This window comes from Sodiomyces alcalophilus (genome assembly GCF_042370955.1).
Source record: "Sodiomyces alcalophilus JCM 7366 unplaced genomic scaffold ACRALscaffold_9, whole genome shotgun sequence".
Taxonomy (NCBI): Eukaryota; Fungi; Ascomycota; class Sordariomycetes; order Glomerellales; family Plectosphaerellaceae; genus Sodiomyces; species Sodiomyces alcalophilus.
Genome location: NW_027263540.1, coordinates 1,580,285 through 1,595,848, shown reverse-complemented (window position 1 = coordinate 1,595,848; position 15,564 = coordinate 1,580,285). Strand labels below are relative to the sequence as shown.

The window sequence follows — 15,564 nt, the reverse complement described above, 5'->3', positions numbered from 1 at the left end:
AAAACTAACTACTACCCCCTAAAATAAAAACACCACTTTTAGGACTCCTTAACTCGCTCTTTTTCCTATTTCTTCCCTATTTACCCTTTATTACCCTGATTACCTTATTCCACGCCCTTCTATTTATTATTTTATTTATTAGTTCCTTTTATTTATATTTTACTATTATTATTTTCCGTTTATACGCACTAACTAAGTAGATACTATAAAGATATATCCACTAAATATATTTATTATTTATCTACCTTTCCTTTACCTGTTTACGCCGCGTACTAAAATGAAATATCCTAATTATACCAAGGTTACCCTAATTATAGTAATCACTACCCGAATTACCTATCTATATCTTATTCCGGCTTACTCTTATAGTCGCTATTACTAAGGCTATATACTTCTAACTTATACCGCTAAACCTAAGCCCTAGAGATAAAGGGAATATAATACCACTCCACCGTCTCTTCTTAATCCCTCTTTATCGGGTTATTCTAAATAGTGTGATAGAACTTCTCGAGGTCGTCCTTATATTTATACGCTAATATAGAGACCTATGCTATTATATAGTCCTATGGTTTAAGACCCCTTCCTTTATAAACGTCGCGTATCTGCTAAGCACTTTCACTATATAAAGTAATAGTGCTTACCACGAAGACGCCGTATCGAGGCGATAGCCGTGGATATATCTTATTATCGTATACGGACTATAATAGTATTAGTAAGTCTTTAGTATATAGATTAAAGTGACTAATACCTGTATAGTTACTATCTAGCTATAAGACCTCCTTATTAGACTAATAAAACTGCTTCCGAAGCCCGTTATTACGATATATATAAGCTATCTTATAAAAATAGTAGTTAGCGTAGTCCGGAAATCGATCGTTATATTAAAGCGATACGTACTTAAAGAAAGGATAAGTGATCTTATTATTAACCCGATTATTTATAGCCGACTACCGTTCCTTATAGCACTAGCACGGCACCTTATTAATAACCCCGAACCCTTAGATAATCAGGGCTCTGACCGTATAAGCCCGGGTTACCGTCTTTATAATATACTCCCTTTATAGACTAGTAAGGTCCTTAGCTATAAATATACGGCGGCGAAACAGAGACGAACCATTACTAGACCTTACCTTCTTAAATAGCTCCTATTCCACGTCTTTATTAGTAAGATTTAGCAGGCTATCCTATACCCGGCCTATAATAATAGCCTTAGAGTTACCTTAAATAACTTAGCCTATAAACTCTAATTCGATATACGATACACCACCCTTACTAGCCACTTTGTACTAAATAAAGTACGAGTTTGCCTAGATCTATAATATTAGCTTACCCTAATCAGGGTAACACGACTAAAAGCGTAAAAAGAACTTACCACTATATCTTAGGCCGTTATAAAAACATTATACTTATTAACCGTACCTACGATAAGTCGTGTCTTAGACTAGAAGCACGGTATAGGATAGACCGACTCCTAATAAGCCACGGCTTTCTTACGCTTATAAGAGCTAAGGTTATTAAGCCCCGTGATTAGAGCTTTAGCGGATATATTAATAATCTTATTATTATTATTAATAAGAAGTTTAAAGGAAACACGATATCGAATCGTACGATAATATAAAGACGTAGAGCCCGAAAAATACGCCTCTGGCCGGTAGCCCCCCCCCGCCTTATATCCCTTAATAATAGGTAACGTGGCCTAGCGATTTATAGTTTTAGTCACTTAAGGAGGCGTAGTTAAATAAATAGCCTATTTTAAGTTACTAAAAGGATTAGGCTTTAAGCGTGATTTATAATTACCTTCCTTACGTCGCTTTATTATATAGTCGCGATTATAGGTATAATAGAAAAGGTACTATCTAATCTTTCTGCCTAATCAGATCGGTTATATAGTAAGCCGACTTCCGTATTTAGATCCTACGCCTAATTCACTAAGTTACCTTTATCCGAAAACCATAAATAGTATCAGGATTACCCTTTCTTTAATAATCACGACCCTATTTAACTAGTAGCCGTAATAGAAACTCTAGTTAAAGCCAGTCTCGTAAAGGAGGGACTGCCTAGAAATATTAGATATCGATAAAGGATATATATCCCCTATTACTAGCTTTAGTTAACCCGTTTTGCCTCTTTTCCTCTTTTTTTCCTATATCGTTAAGTTTACTCCTAACTTACCCCCTATCTATTTCTTTACTATTTATTACCCCCGCTACCCTTATATATTTTCCTATATCCCCCCGCCTATATATTACCGTGATTAGGCTAATAGATATATTAAGAATATCTATATCCCTTACTAACTACTAGGAGCCGGCTCCCGCCGGTCCTATCCTTACCGCTAATATCGTTCCTGCTACCCGCGTTATTATCGATAAGACCACGCGCCCCCGCCGTATTAATAATCCTAATAATAGCTAATAGGTGTTCCCTATATAAGGACTACCGTATCGTCTATTTAACGTCCCCGATAACGCCGCCCCCTTTATAGGTTTCCCTTAATAGCCTAAAAATAATATACGCGCAGTCTAACGTCTTCTTAAGAACGCAATAGATAGTAAACTTAACGCTGCCACGGTTAATATAATACTGCCTTATATTCCTATAATAAGTATATTTAGCGAGAGGCTAGGAGATATTTACCCGGTAGTATAGTCTTCTTTTAGGACTTACTATAACCTAATAAATAAAAGATGGCTTAAAAGAGGCAGTCTAAAAGATATAATACGTGCTATGCTTAAGCGTAGATAAGGAGATACCCGCCCTATAGCCTGGATTAATATAGCGCCTTACTAGGAGCTAAATAGCCGCACGGTAGTCTACTCCCCTTAACCACTTAGGGAAAGTAATCGTATTAAGAGGAGTCGTTTAATCCCTATTATTTATTACTTTAAGAATCACTTTATTAGTCTAATTTTAGATTAAGAGATATAGTGTATATATAGGTATAATAGTATTTAGAATACTAGTAATACTAAGGACCGCCTTTTACGGTTATTTAAGTACGCTATAGGTTAGCTACGTAGTATTAGTATACCTAATAAGATTATCTTTAGCCTTACTCGCCGTTTCTATATTATTCCTAGTCCTTATTAGACGGATAATTACTTGTACGGCCTCTTTATTATTAAGTAGATATAAGCTATTATTTAGGAGGGCTATTTATTCACTTAAAGCTTAAAGATTCACCGGTTTGTATAAGGATGCTATTACTCGAATAATAGTATAGCTTACGCTTATTATATTAAGGAAGAATAGCTATCCTATATTAGAGTAATTCTCGGTTTTAGCTATCAGAAAATATTAATAGTCCCGGTAGTTCCTTAGTCTCCTTTACCGCCTCCCCCTAAAAGTATAGGTTTCACTCCTATTAATAAACCTATTATTAAGTCTAAGCCTATAGCCCCTGGTTCCTCTAATTAGGCTAAAAGAAAAGACTTAGGCCCTAGTTACGAGTACTCCTAAGTTATAGGAGCCTAAGAAAGATACGGGTATCCCGGTACGCCCTAAAACACCTAAGGCTATCTCTAAGAAGGCCTTAGCACCGGTCACGCCTAAGAAGATCACTAAGGTTATAAAGAGTCCTAAGAAGACTCCTAAGCCCTTTAAATCTTCTAAGTTTACTAGTATTAACCTAAATAACTATAAGATTATTTAGATATCGCTAAAAAAGGTCTTAGTATAGCCTAGGAAGATTAATATCTAAGGGAAATAGATTAAGGATATAGAGGAGCAGGATAAGGGCGTTAAGATATCTTATAGTTACTTATTCTATAGACTATATAATCCTAGCCCTATAGATACTCGTGTTAATCCGATTAGACCTAGCTTATTCTTTTAAGATAATTAGGTTTATTTATATAATAGTGTTTACTAGACGATACTTCACGATACCGCTATTAACGGTTCTTTATATATACCGCCTTTACGTGCGATTCCTTAGGAAGGATAGTTACGGTATAATACTAGGATTAAGTAGGATAAGGATATAGTTATAGCCACTATAAAGAGAGTATATACTAAGAAGGAGGATTATATAGTTAGCGGATAGACTCTCCGTAAGCGTAAGTAAGTCTTTAGAATAGTTTTACTAGATTATACTTAGCTTAATTAGGGTAACCTGATTATATTTAGAGTTATTATAGCTATAAGGATATAAGTAAGATAACTAGGGCCGATTATAAAGGGGTGGATCGGAGACCTAGTGCTATATTATTAGGACGTTACGTGACGTTATAAGAAGCGCGCTTTTTTATTTATCTTATATATTATATATACATAGCGACGCCACCCAGACACAGATAATAAGGATCATCCCATATAATCATTATCCTTTTAACCCTAAGTTTTGCCACGTTTATTATATTCACTTTGTTTAAGCTACGTTGCCGTAATCAAAGCAGCGCGCACTTCCAGGAACCTTTTCTAAAGGTCTCCTTATTATATATATTGTTTTGGTTATATGCACTTCGTGGTTTCGAGCACTCCTGTTATCAAAGGCTTATCCAAGATCACACTGCCTAAGCCGTTCTGTATAGTAACGGCTTCGCCTTTCTTCAGGGGTAGAATAACGAATATAAAGTAGCCTAGAGGGTAGCGATTAACCGTAGATATTATAACCCCGATAATACCGAAATATAGGATACCTTCTGGAAAACTATAAAACGGGTTAGCAGGGAATACTAGAATAAGAGGATTAGGGGCGTTAGGAACGCCGATAAACTATATAAAATTGTCGGCTAGTATAAAATAGGGGACGGTATAGCCGCCCCCTTAATTTTTTATAATGGTCTAGGCTACTTCGAAGACGCTAAGAAGGGGGAACTCCTCCGTAAAACAAAACTAGCTAGGCGGCTAGATATCCTGGACTTAGAAGACCTATAGGACTACCCTTTAGAGAGACCGGTTAAGGCTATTCCGGAGGATAGCCCTATCCTTAGGGATAAGGTAAGACGATATACGGTAAAGGTTAATACTATTACCCTAGGCGGTAATAACGCTAGTATCCCCCTACTCTAACTAATCTGGCCCGAAATTAAAGAGGAGGTTACGGAACACTTCGAAGCATATAGGTTAACCGGCCACTACCCCTAACCCTTCTAAAAAGGAGACGTGGTAATAATCGATAAGCCAGGGAAGGATACTAGCTTTATCGCCGGCTATAGACCGATCTAGTTACTAAGCGTACTAGGTAAAGGCCTAGAACGTATAATAGTAAAAAGGATAGCCTATAGGGCGATAGACGCTAGAATCCTAAACCCTTAGTATATCGGGGTATTACTAGGGCGGTCCACGATTAACCTAGTAGCGATCCTAATATATAAAGTTAAGTTATGGCTTATATAAGGGAAGCAGGTTATTATAATAACTAATAATATAAAAGGGGTATTCGATACTATACTATATAGTTAGTTTATTTATAGGCTACGTAAATAAGGCTAGGATATACCGATTATATAATAATAGGAGAGCTTTAACTCCGTATAAAGTACTAGAGTAATCTTCGGAGCCTCCGGCCCCGAAGAATATACCTTACTAGACCTAGTAGGCCTCCTATAAGGCTCCCCGGCCTTACTAATCGGATACGCACTTAGTATTATAGAAATACATTGTCTACCTAATAAGGAGAACCGATTCGGATATACTAATAATATATACGTCGTTATAGCGTATACCGATATTAATATAGCGGTGACGATAATTAAGGAGATACTATAATAGTAACTCTAATAATATAAAGATAATAGAGTCGAGCTAGACTATAGTAAAGCCGAAGCCTAACTCTTCTCCTGCCGGAGGATCCCTTAGTTCCCTATAATAGAACTACCCCTATTTAACTATAAGGTCGCGGTCGCTTATACTATTAACCTATAGGGATAGAAGCTACTAGCCCCGATTAGGTGGCTCGGTATATATATAGATAAACGCCTTAATTTCTAAGACTATATAGAGACGTGGGCGAGGAATGGACTTAAGGTCATTAACTATATATAGGGCCTTACCGGAGCCACCCACGGCCCGAACCCAGCGCTATTATAATAAGCTATGCTAGTATATATCCTAACTATTACCTACTACGCGGCGGAGATTTAATAGGAGGGACCCCGGGCTCTAGCCTAGGGCCCCCACGATATTATCTATAAGAAGTAGTGCCGGTTATTATCCGGATACTTACCTAAAGCTAAGGTAATAACCCGAGTATAGATAACTATAATTAGAACTATACTCCTAGCCTAGAAGACGGTCCTAGTACTAGCCTTATACCGGGAATCAGGAATCCCTATAGTAAAAGACTACGCGGAGTATTTATAGTAAAGGTATATAACCCGGATCGCGGGACTTAAGAAGAACTACCCGGTAGTATAAGCTATCTCCCTAATTATTTAAGGGGAAGTAAAACGGACTAAGGCCCCGACGCGGCGCTTAAGAGTACTACGGATAAAGGAACTAATATATATAAGACCGCTATAACACCGACTAATAAGACTCTGTTTTATAGGATAAAGCTGCTAGGATAAGATCCTGTTTAATAATAGGACTAAAGAGGAAGCTATAAAGACTTTTAGTAAGTGGGTCGACGAGCTAGACCCGGAGTATACCCTGGTATTCTTAGACGGGTCGTTAAGAGCCTAAAATATAACCTAGGCCTTTTTAATATAGCGCGGCGGAAGAGAAATCACCTTTAGTCGCGGATATATTCGTAATATAATGGTTTTTAATAAGGAGGTAACCGGGGTAGCCAAAGGACTAGCCGCGGCGGTCCGCCTCCCCGGAATAAGAAAGATTACCTAGTATATTAATAACTAAGCGGTAATCTAAGGGCTTACCGGTATTATACCTAGGTTATTACGGTAAAAATTCCTATAATAGTAATACCTAATAACGATTTACCCGACCTACCTATAGTAGATACCGGGATATATAAGGATCCCGGGTAATAAATAAGCGGATAAACTTTATTTAAGTAAAAACGCCTAGGGGATCCTACTAGAAAATAAGAGGCCGACCTAGGTAGGGGTAAAAGCTATTATAATAGCCCGCTATAAGACTAGGCTTTAGAAATAGCACGCTAAGTCCTGGCCACGCCGATACGAAATAGCCGTGTAGAAGAAGCTAGGGTTTAGTTAAAGAGAACTAAAAGAACTAACCCTCCCCCGTAAGACCCTGATATACCTAATCTAAGTAGGAATAGAGCACGGGGACTTTAAAGAATACCACTAAAGGTTTCGTCATAATAGCTACGTGGCCTACTACGGCTACGGCTATATAAAGACTCCGGAGCACTTCGCCTACTACTATAAGGTCAGAAACTCCTATAGATAGCCAGATAAACTCTGGCACCACCAAAACAGGAGGAAAACTAGCCGCTTTAACCCCTAGGAGACCCTTATAAAGATCCTAATAAATAGCGCGGCCTTCGCCGCGCTAGCGGATATAACGGGCTTCCTTAACAGGATCTGCCTGATTTTTTTAAATAGAAGGAGCACTAGCTAAAAGGTGGACGGACTAATAGATAGTAGGATAGCTATAGGCACATAGACCCCCGAGGGTACACGGTAAGATATAGGAACTATCTTTTATCTTATATACTTTCTTTAATAATATAGTATAGATATCGTTAGTTATTATGGTTTAAGAGGCATAGAGTTAAGCGATTAGCACTATACGGCCTGGGTATAGATATATAGATATCTTACCGACCGATATCCCGATAACGGGACGCGGCGCTAGTCTTCACTAGCCGCCGCCAAGGCGTTAAATAAATACACACACATATATACTAGACTTCTAACCGCGGGCCTTATTAACCCGTTAAGTATAATAAAGGAATCACTTTTACTGAAAATACCGGTTAATTTTTATAAAATATTCCTTCGCGCGTTTCGAAATATTCCGTTAAGTCTATTTAACCTCAAAAAAAGAATAATAATAATAATAAACGTAAGGGTCTTCGTCTACGGGCAGTGGGCTGTGAAGTTCTGGCTATTAATAATAATAATAATAATAATAATAATAATAATAATAATAATAATAATAATAATAATAATAATAATAATAATAATAATAATAATAATAATAATAATAATAATAATAATAATAATAATAAGATGAATAATAATAATAAGATTAATAATAATAAAACTCTCGAGATTCCTACTATCTTAATAGATAGTAAGAGTGTAAAGAAGCTCGCCGAAAACCCTGAATTTCATAAACGGGTAAAGCATATCGACAGGCAGTATCACTACTATAGGCAATAACTTTATAATAATAAAATAAAAATCGTATATATGAATACGAAATTTAATAAAGCTGATATAATGACTAAAGGTTTAGCAAAAGAGACTCATAATACTCTTTACGGTTATATGAACCTAGGTCACAAGGACGATACGTTGCCTGAGTATGATTTGCCGCCTTATAATAATATTAAAGAATTAAAATACTAGGTTTTAATACTTAGTATTCTTAGTTCTTTATAAGGGGATATAACTAGGTTTTTTACCTTCGGGTTTTCTTAGATATCAAAGGTTTTTCTGAACTTTCCTTTGAATAATATACTATAACAATAACAAGGGTTTTGGAAATTTTCCCTTGAATTAAAATCAAGAGGTTTTTCAATTTTTTTCCTCTATGTATTCTAGTCTTAGATAGACTAGGACTACTGCGCTATAATATAACCATAACTATAACCTGACTAAGCTGCACTTATTATATAAGAGTCAGCTTACGGGGGGGTGTTAATATTATACTTATAATAAGTAATAATCATAATAATTATAAGTATAATATCTAAGTTAAAACAAATAGTATATAGTTATAGCTATATAGCTAGACGCCTACTTTATAACCAGCTTAACCTATACTATAATACTATACGTATTATACCTATATATATACTTGGCTTATGATATATATAATATAAATACACTAGGTATCGTAAATACGATATCTTGGTTATTACTTAAGCTAATAACGTGGCGTGATAACCGTCGCGTAGGTTGTTAACGTAACAGTCGCCACCCAATCTTTCAGGGTCTTTTGCCAGCCCCGGATCCAGGAAGAAATCCCAGAAGTCAGTTCTTTACACATAATATCAATATTACTATTCTCAGCTTCAAGCTCGCGCAACAAGCAGTAATCCTACGGATCTATGAATTCAACAGCTATTTGCTTGATTTTCCTCTCTTACGCACGTACAGCCTACTACTCGTAGCCTAATTCATCAAGACTTCGTATAACTACCGCTATAACTTTATATAACTACCTCTATTACCTAGTATAATATACGTAGTAGGTAAGGTATTTAATTCACATCTTCCACCTTAATTCATGTCTTTCACCTCCCTATTAACATATCCATTTCACCCCTGCATTTAGGTAAAAATACGCCCTAAATCATAATATAGCAAGGAATTCGTCGGCCTGTATACCTTATTCCTACCAGTATCTAGTTACCTAACACGGTACCTATATACCCAGGATATACCCAGGAAAATCATAACAGTTAATAAGATAGGTAAAGTAATATAATAGACTATACCTATATACGTATACTAATTATAAATATCGACCTTAACTTCTATTCGTAAATTCGGTGTCATATATAAGGAGGTCAGGCGTTACGTTATTAGCCCACTGATTATAGTCGGAATAGTACGACTTACAGTTATTCCAGTCACGCCTTTAAATTATCAAACGGAGCCTAAGTACCCTAATTTTAGGAAACACTATAGAGCCTGTATATTTTGATATCGAGTCCGTAAAAATAGAGTTATAACTCTATATATTCTCTTACTTATATAAGACCTATGTTTCTATAGGCGAGGTCTCGGCAGGCCGAGGTATATATAGTTAAATCGTATTAATTCACTATCTCAATTAAGTTAATTATTACTAGTGTATTCATAGATAGGTTATATAGCCAGCGTATCTATTGTATCCGGGTCTTAATTATCTTAAGCAGCTTCCCTTGCCTCCACCTTACGCTGCCTTAATCGCTTATTAATCGGACTCTTAAAATAGGTAAATATAGCTATATCTGAATACTTTAATAGTGCCCTAACAGGCTCCTCTGGTTTTGATGCCTTAATATATTCGTAAACCCGATAACTCCTACGCGGAGCCGCGGTTTGAGGCTCGTATATATCCACCGTAGGCAGGCGGCAGGTGCTATAGCTAGAAGAGAGGTAATTGCTTCGTTCTATACTTTATTCTAGGTAATCTTAAAGCCCGAAGGAAGTCTCTATGTATTATTCCTCCTATAGCCCCTGGCATGACTCGAACTTAATATTCATAGGGCGCCTCTAGGGCGGTCTTTTCCACGAATACGCATAGGATCCAAGGGCACCTAAGGAGATAAGGTGGGCGGAGTACCTTCGCCTATAATACTAGCCTCATAGCGATCCAGCCTATTAAGGTTATCACGATCCTATATATTAAGTCGGTCTTAATCTTATTGCTAATAGGTATTAAAAGACTATAGCTTAAGAGGCTCGTTATCGCGTATATAGCGGGTAAGCACGTAGTGATAAGGTAAACTATAGGTCCGTAGAATAGGGTATAGTGGGTAGTCGCCCATCGCCGGCTACTAACACTAATGCTATTAATATTAAGGCTATTAATAACCCTAATACTCTTTAGGTTGAAAAGAGATTTCGCTGCTTTACGGAATCTAGAGTGCCTATAGGATAAGTTAATAGGGAATAAGGGTAAAGAGAAAGCTATATATAGTAAACGCCACTTTATTACTTCGCCTATTCCTTTTAAGTATAATCCCCCCTCTTTTAAGTTCTCTAGTATAGCTTTAGTTTACGAAGCACTATCGCTAAATGACTAATTAAAGAGTATAGGAAGGTCTTAAGACTCGCGTAGGAGGACTCTATAATAGATATAGTTAAATACCTAAAGTAAGTGACTTTATTTAGGTAGTAAAGAATAAACCTCTTTTCTTATAGCGTAATCCAGGTATTTATAGCGTATCTAATAGCGTTTACTAGGTATACGCTATTCTGCTAGAACTCCTCGAGTTCCTAATTAAACACGTCCTTATAGCGTTATTGATTAAGGTATTCTAGGCCTTAAGGAAGGCACGGAACTAAGGGTATTACTTAAGGTGATTATCCGCTCTTCGGGTTATTATTAAAAAAGCGCTTTTTTTTTAGCAAGGATATTACCGTTAGTATTTAGCAGTATAAAATAAAGTCGATTAACCTTGATTGTAGATTACTTTTATATGCTTTAATTAAGGTAAGCCAATAATCTATGATAATATAGCGTGGTAAAAGGGTCAAACGTGGCTAGGAACTAGAATCGGTAGTTTAACGCCTAGCTATATTAACTTATTTTCCGCCTGTTTAGGAAGGCGTAGGTAACTTAGAACGCCTTATAGAAGGGCCTAATACCGTAGATACTACGTAATAGTATATTAAAGCGGTTAGTTTTATAGGTATAGTTAAAGAGAAGGTAGTCCGGCACTTAATATGGTAGCTAAAAAAAGATTATAATATAATAAAGAGGTATTTAATACGGCCTAGGTTATTTTAAAGGTCTTAGTAAAAGTAATTCGTTTTATTATTAAGTTATTACTAAATTACTAGGTATTAGCTAAGTTTTAGATACGTAGGTGAGTAAAGAGTATTTTATACAGCCACTATAATAGGGATCGGCTCGTAAGCTTGTTTTTACGATATTTAGTAAATAAGTTTATAATATCCGTATATATAACCTAAAGAGCTATTTATTCTGGATATTTAGGGTTTCGGAGCCTTATTATAATTTGTTAAGGCCGAATGCTAGTATTCTATATATTAATAACTTTATTCTTAAATATAGATAGATAGGAGGTTCGAAAGGCTAGAAAAGAGTAAGCCTTAGCCTATTCGTGGTTATAGGAAGAGGCTATATCGTTACCGCGACTATAAACCAAATCCCCGATCTATTTCCTATCGTGCTATTTCTTAATATTAATCCGAAAAGGACAGTTCGTTATCTACGTTAACGTCTTCCTACGCGTAGATTTATAGGCTTAGGAGACTCGAGCTGCTTTAAAACGTCCCTTCCTATAGCGAAACGTGATATAAGTCGCTTTCCTACCTATAAAGACGGCCGGATACTACTCTTTAATAAGGGACTGACTGGAAGACCTAGACACTTTGATATTCGGCTTATAATCATGGTGTTTCAGTGGGGCTATAATAAAGATACTAAGCACCCTACCTAAGTACCATATATATTTTATATATACCTACGTTATATATCTTAAGTAGGACAATCCAGCTCTTATCACTATAATATAGGCGCTAATTCATTAAATCTATCTACCTTATTCTTATCCTCTTAACGCTCCTTATTAACGCATTAATTTTGCCCTTAAACCCAGCCAAAAAGGCTCGGAGTTATGATCCTGGGAGTACTGCTTAAGATATATATACAAAGTGCGTTATTCTTTGTACATACGCAGGAGGTTAGTACTTAGGTAGCTTGGCGCCTTTATTATACCCCACTAAAAAGCCACGATTATAGGCCGAATATTAATTCGTCTAGGCCTTCTAGTTAGACCCTTTAATAATAAGAGAGTAGCTGTTTAAGAAGCCGTGTTCCTGGATAGCCCTCTAAGCCTTATCTACCGAATTATAGGTCGGGCTAATCGGCGGGGGCGGGCCGTAGGGGTATTTTATTGCTATAGTAGTGATAATCGATAATAAGAAGTAGGATACTAAGCCAGATAGTTAAAGATTAAAGAACGGGTAAGGATATTCCGACTAGGGCAATTAGATATTCCGACTAGGGCCCTACTAACAACGCCTGACGCTAGCTGCAATAACTTCCTCTTATGCCTAGATACTTATAGACACGTACGCAATTAGTAGAGCGTATTATCATAACGATTAATTAAGTGTATCGTCGCTATGATTAATTCAGTATATCGTCGCTACGATCGATTAAGTGTATCGTCGCTATAATCGATTAAGTGTATCGTCGCTATAATTAATTAAGTATATACGATTAATTAAGTGTATCGTTACTACGATTAACTAAGTGTATCGTTACTATAATTAATTAAGTGTATCGTCGGTATCGTCGCTACGGTTATTCTTATATAGAAGTATCTGGGTATAATCGGAATAAGCTAGCGGGTATCACCGGCTATTAATATAGGACCCTAGTCGGCATATCCGATTGCCCTAGTCGGAATATCCTTACCCTAAAGAAAAGTAATAAAGGCTACCTACCTTATATACCTAGGTAGGCAGTAAGGTAGGTATAGACGAAGTAGACGGAATTAATACGATATAGCTATATATACCTCGGCCCGCTCAGACCTCGCTTTATTATAGAAAAATAGGTCTTATATAAGTAAGAGAACATATAGACTCATGACTCCACTTTTACGGGCTCGATATCAAAATATACAGGCTCCGCAGTGCTTCCCTTAATTTCCACTATTCACGCCCTTTTATCTATAAATCGCCGTATTAACACCCCAAAGCTCCGTTCTACTCCAATGCCAGGCACACTGGTCCGTCATGGGAAGCGGCTCTTGCCTTGCACCCATAGTGTACTGCCATACTTGAATCAGTGCCCCCCTAGGTGTGGCTTCATAAGGTCTTACTCTATATCTTCCAAACTTGTCCCAGACTTAATGCGCCAGCACAGGCCTGGTTCGACATGGATGGGCTACATGGGGCCAGCGCGCCTGGACCTGAGAAGTAAGTCTCCCTTGTGCATAGATTGGCAGCAAGTTTAACATATACTTGTCATTAGGCGACACTATCACGACCCCAACGCCGGCGATGCTCGCTGCCGTCGAGCGCTGCTCTTTAATGGACGACGTCTTCATGGAAGACCCTACCACCATAGACTTGGAGGCACATATCGCTGCTTTGACTGGGAAAGAAGCCGGCCTTCTTGTTCTTTCTGGTACCATGGGTAACCAGCTTGCACTCCGGTCACTCCTGACCCAACCACCATACAGTGTCCTTTGTGATCACCGCTCACATATCGTGCAGTACGAGGCAGGCGGGTATGTCTATTCCCTTCTTACAACTACCTATATGTTATTGTGCGAGCCTTTTTTAACACTCAGACACGTGATCCTGTTTTTCAGAGTATCTTTCCTCACCGGAGCATTGGTTAAGACTGTTATGCCCCGGAACGGTATTTACCTGACGCTTGATGATATTAGTCAAAATTCATGTACCGACGAAGACGTTCATTCTTGTCCCACTAAGGCAATCAGCCTCGAGAATACTCTGAACGGCGTGATAATGCCTCTTAGCGAGATAAAACGGATCTCTGCATTTGCACGTCAGCATAGTATCGGACTTCACTGTGATGGTGCTCGACTATGGGAGGCCACTGCGGCGGGAGCTGGTAGTCTTGCCGACTTCTGTTCTTTATTTGACACGGTGTCACTCTGTTTCTCTAAAGGCCTAGGCGCGCCTATTGGTAGTATATTGGTCGGAACTTCCGAAACCATAAAGAGAGCTAGGTGGGTTCGCAAGTCTATTGGCGGTGGTTTACGACAAGCAGGGGTCGTTGCCGGGCCAGCAAGAGTAGCTGTGGATGAGACGTTCGGCAAAGGACCCAACGGCCATGGTGGCTTGTTGCAAGACTCCCATATTGTTGCCAAGAAGATTGAAGAGCTCTGGGCCCAGTTCGGGGGAGGGGTTTTATATCCGGTGCAAACAAACATGTGCTGGCTCGACTTGCAGTCCGCTGGTTTGTCAACGGCGAAATTAGTCAAATTGGGCCAGGATGCGGGGCTCAGTCTAATAGGGAACAGGCTCGTGGCACACTACCAAATCGCCCAAAATCAAGACGATGTACTCCAGAGACTCGAGCAAGTCTTTGGTCGCTTATGGGACGGAGCTCCAAAGGGACAAGGCGACGAAGAATCGAATCAGAAAAGGCTTTATCTAGGGAGGGTTTAGGCCCCGTTCGACAATTTCAACACGCTACTGAAAAACGGCAAAAAAAAAACATAACACATGTCGTACTGTCTTCTAGAGCACTTAAAAGAGAGGTAAGGGTGTCGTGTGAAGCTGTGATCAACCGAACCGAGCTTCAAGGATACATAGATTGCCTTAATTCCTAGCCAGAGGCTGCTACAGGCTAAGCTTTATATAGACTGTGCCTCGGCCAAATATAACTAATCGGAATTATATTCCAGCAGCTTATTTTATATATAAGCTATTCCTATTCTAGTGATTAATACCCTAAGAGCTCGGAGATTAATGTCCGCGCCGCGTAGCTATACTAGTATAGCTATATTTATATAACCTATTTAGTTCTATAATATGCCTTTATTTCGAGCTATTTATCTAAAAAGGCGGTGAATATACCTAGGCTAGAATAAGATTATTATATAAATAACTTTAATAGAGCTATTTCATAGATAACTATAAAAGAAATTAAAGAAGATAATTAGAATAAATTAAATATATAGCTGGGAATAATAACACAGAATAATAACATAAGGCTAATCTAAGCTAGAGGTTAGTAGGCAGCTTGCTATAAGTAATTTTAGTAGCCTAGCGGCCGAATTCGAGTTTTTTAAAAGTAAAT

At 37.8% G+C, this 15,564-nt stretch overlaps 2 protein-coding genes across 2 annotated transcripts; both read left to right on the top strand.

Moving 5' to 3' along the window:
* Nucleotides 1–547: 547 nt before the first annotated feature.
* ACRALDRAFT_2023016 (uncharacterized protein) lies at nt 548–9,136 on the top strand (the record flags this gene model as incomplete). Its single annotated transcript, XM_071020120.1, has 4 exons — nt 548–560; nt 7,972–8,166; nt 9,031–9,070; nt 9,118–9,136. 4 exons carry the CDS (start codon nt 548–550, stop codon nt 9,134–9,136), a joined length of 267 nt encoding a protein of 88 aa, XP_070871319.1.
* A 4,503-nt stretch (nt 9,137–13,639) lies between these two features.
* Nucleotides 13,640–14,930, top strand: ACRALDRAFT_1032533 (uncharacterized protein; the record flags this gene model as incomplete). Its single annotated transcript, XM_071014926.1, has 3 exons — nt 13,640–13,706; nt 13,762–14,020; nt 14,105–14,930. 3 exons carry the CDS (start codon nt 13,640–13,642, stop codon nt 14,928–14,930), a joined length of 1,152 nt encoding a protein of 383 aa, XP_070871318.1.
* Nucleotides 14,931–15,564: the final 634 nt, after the last annotated feature.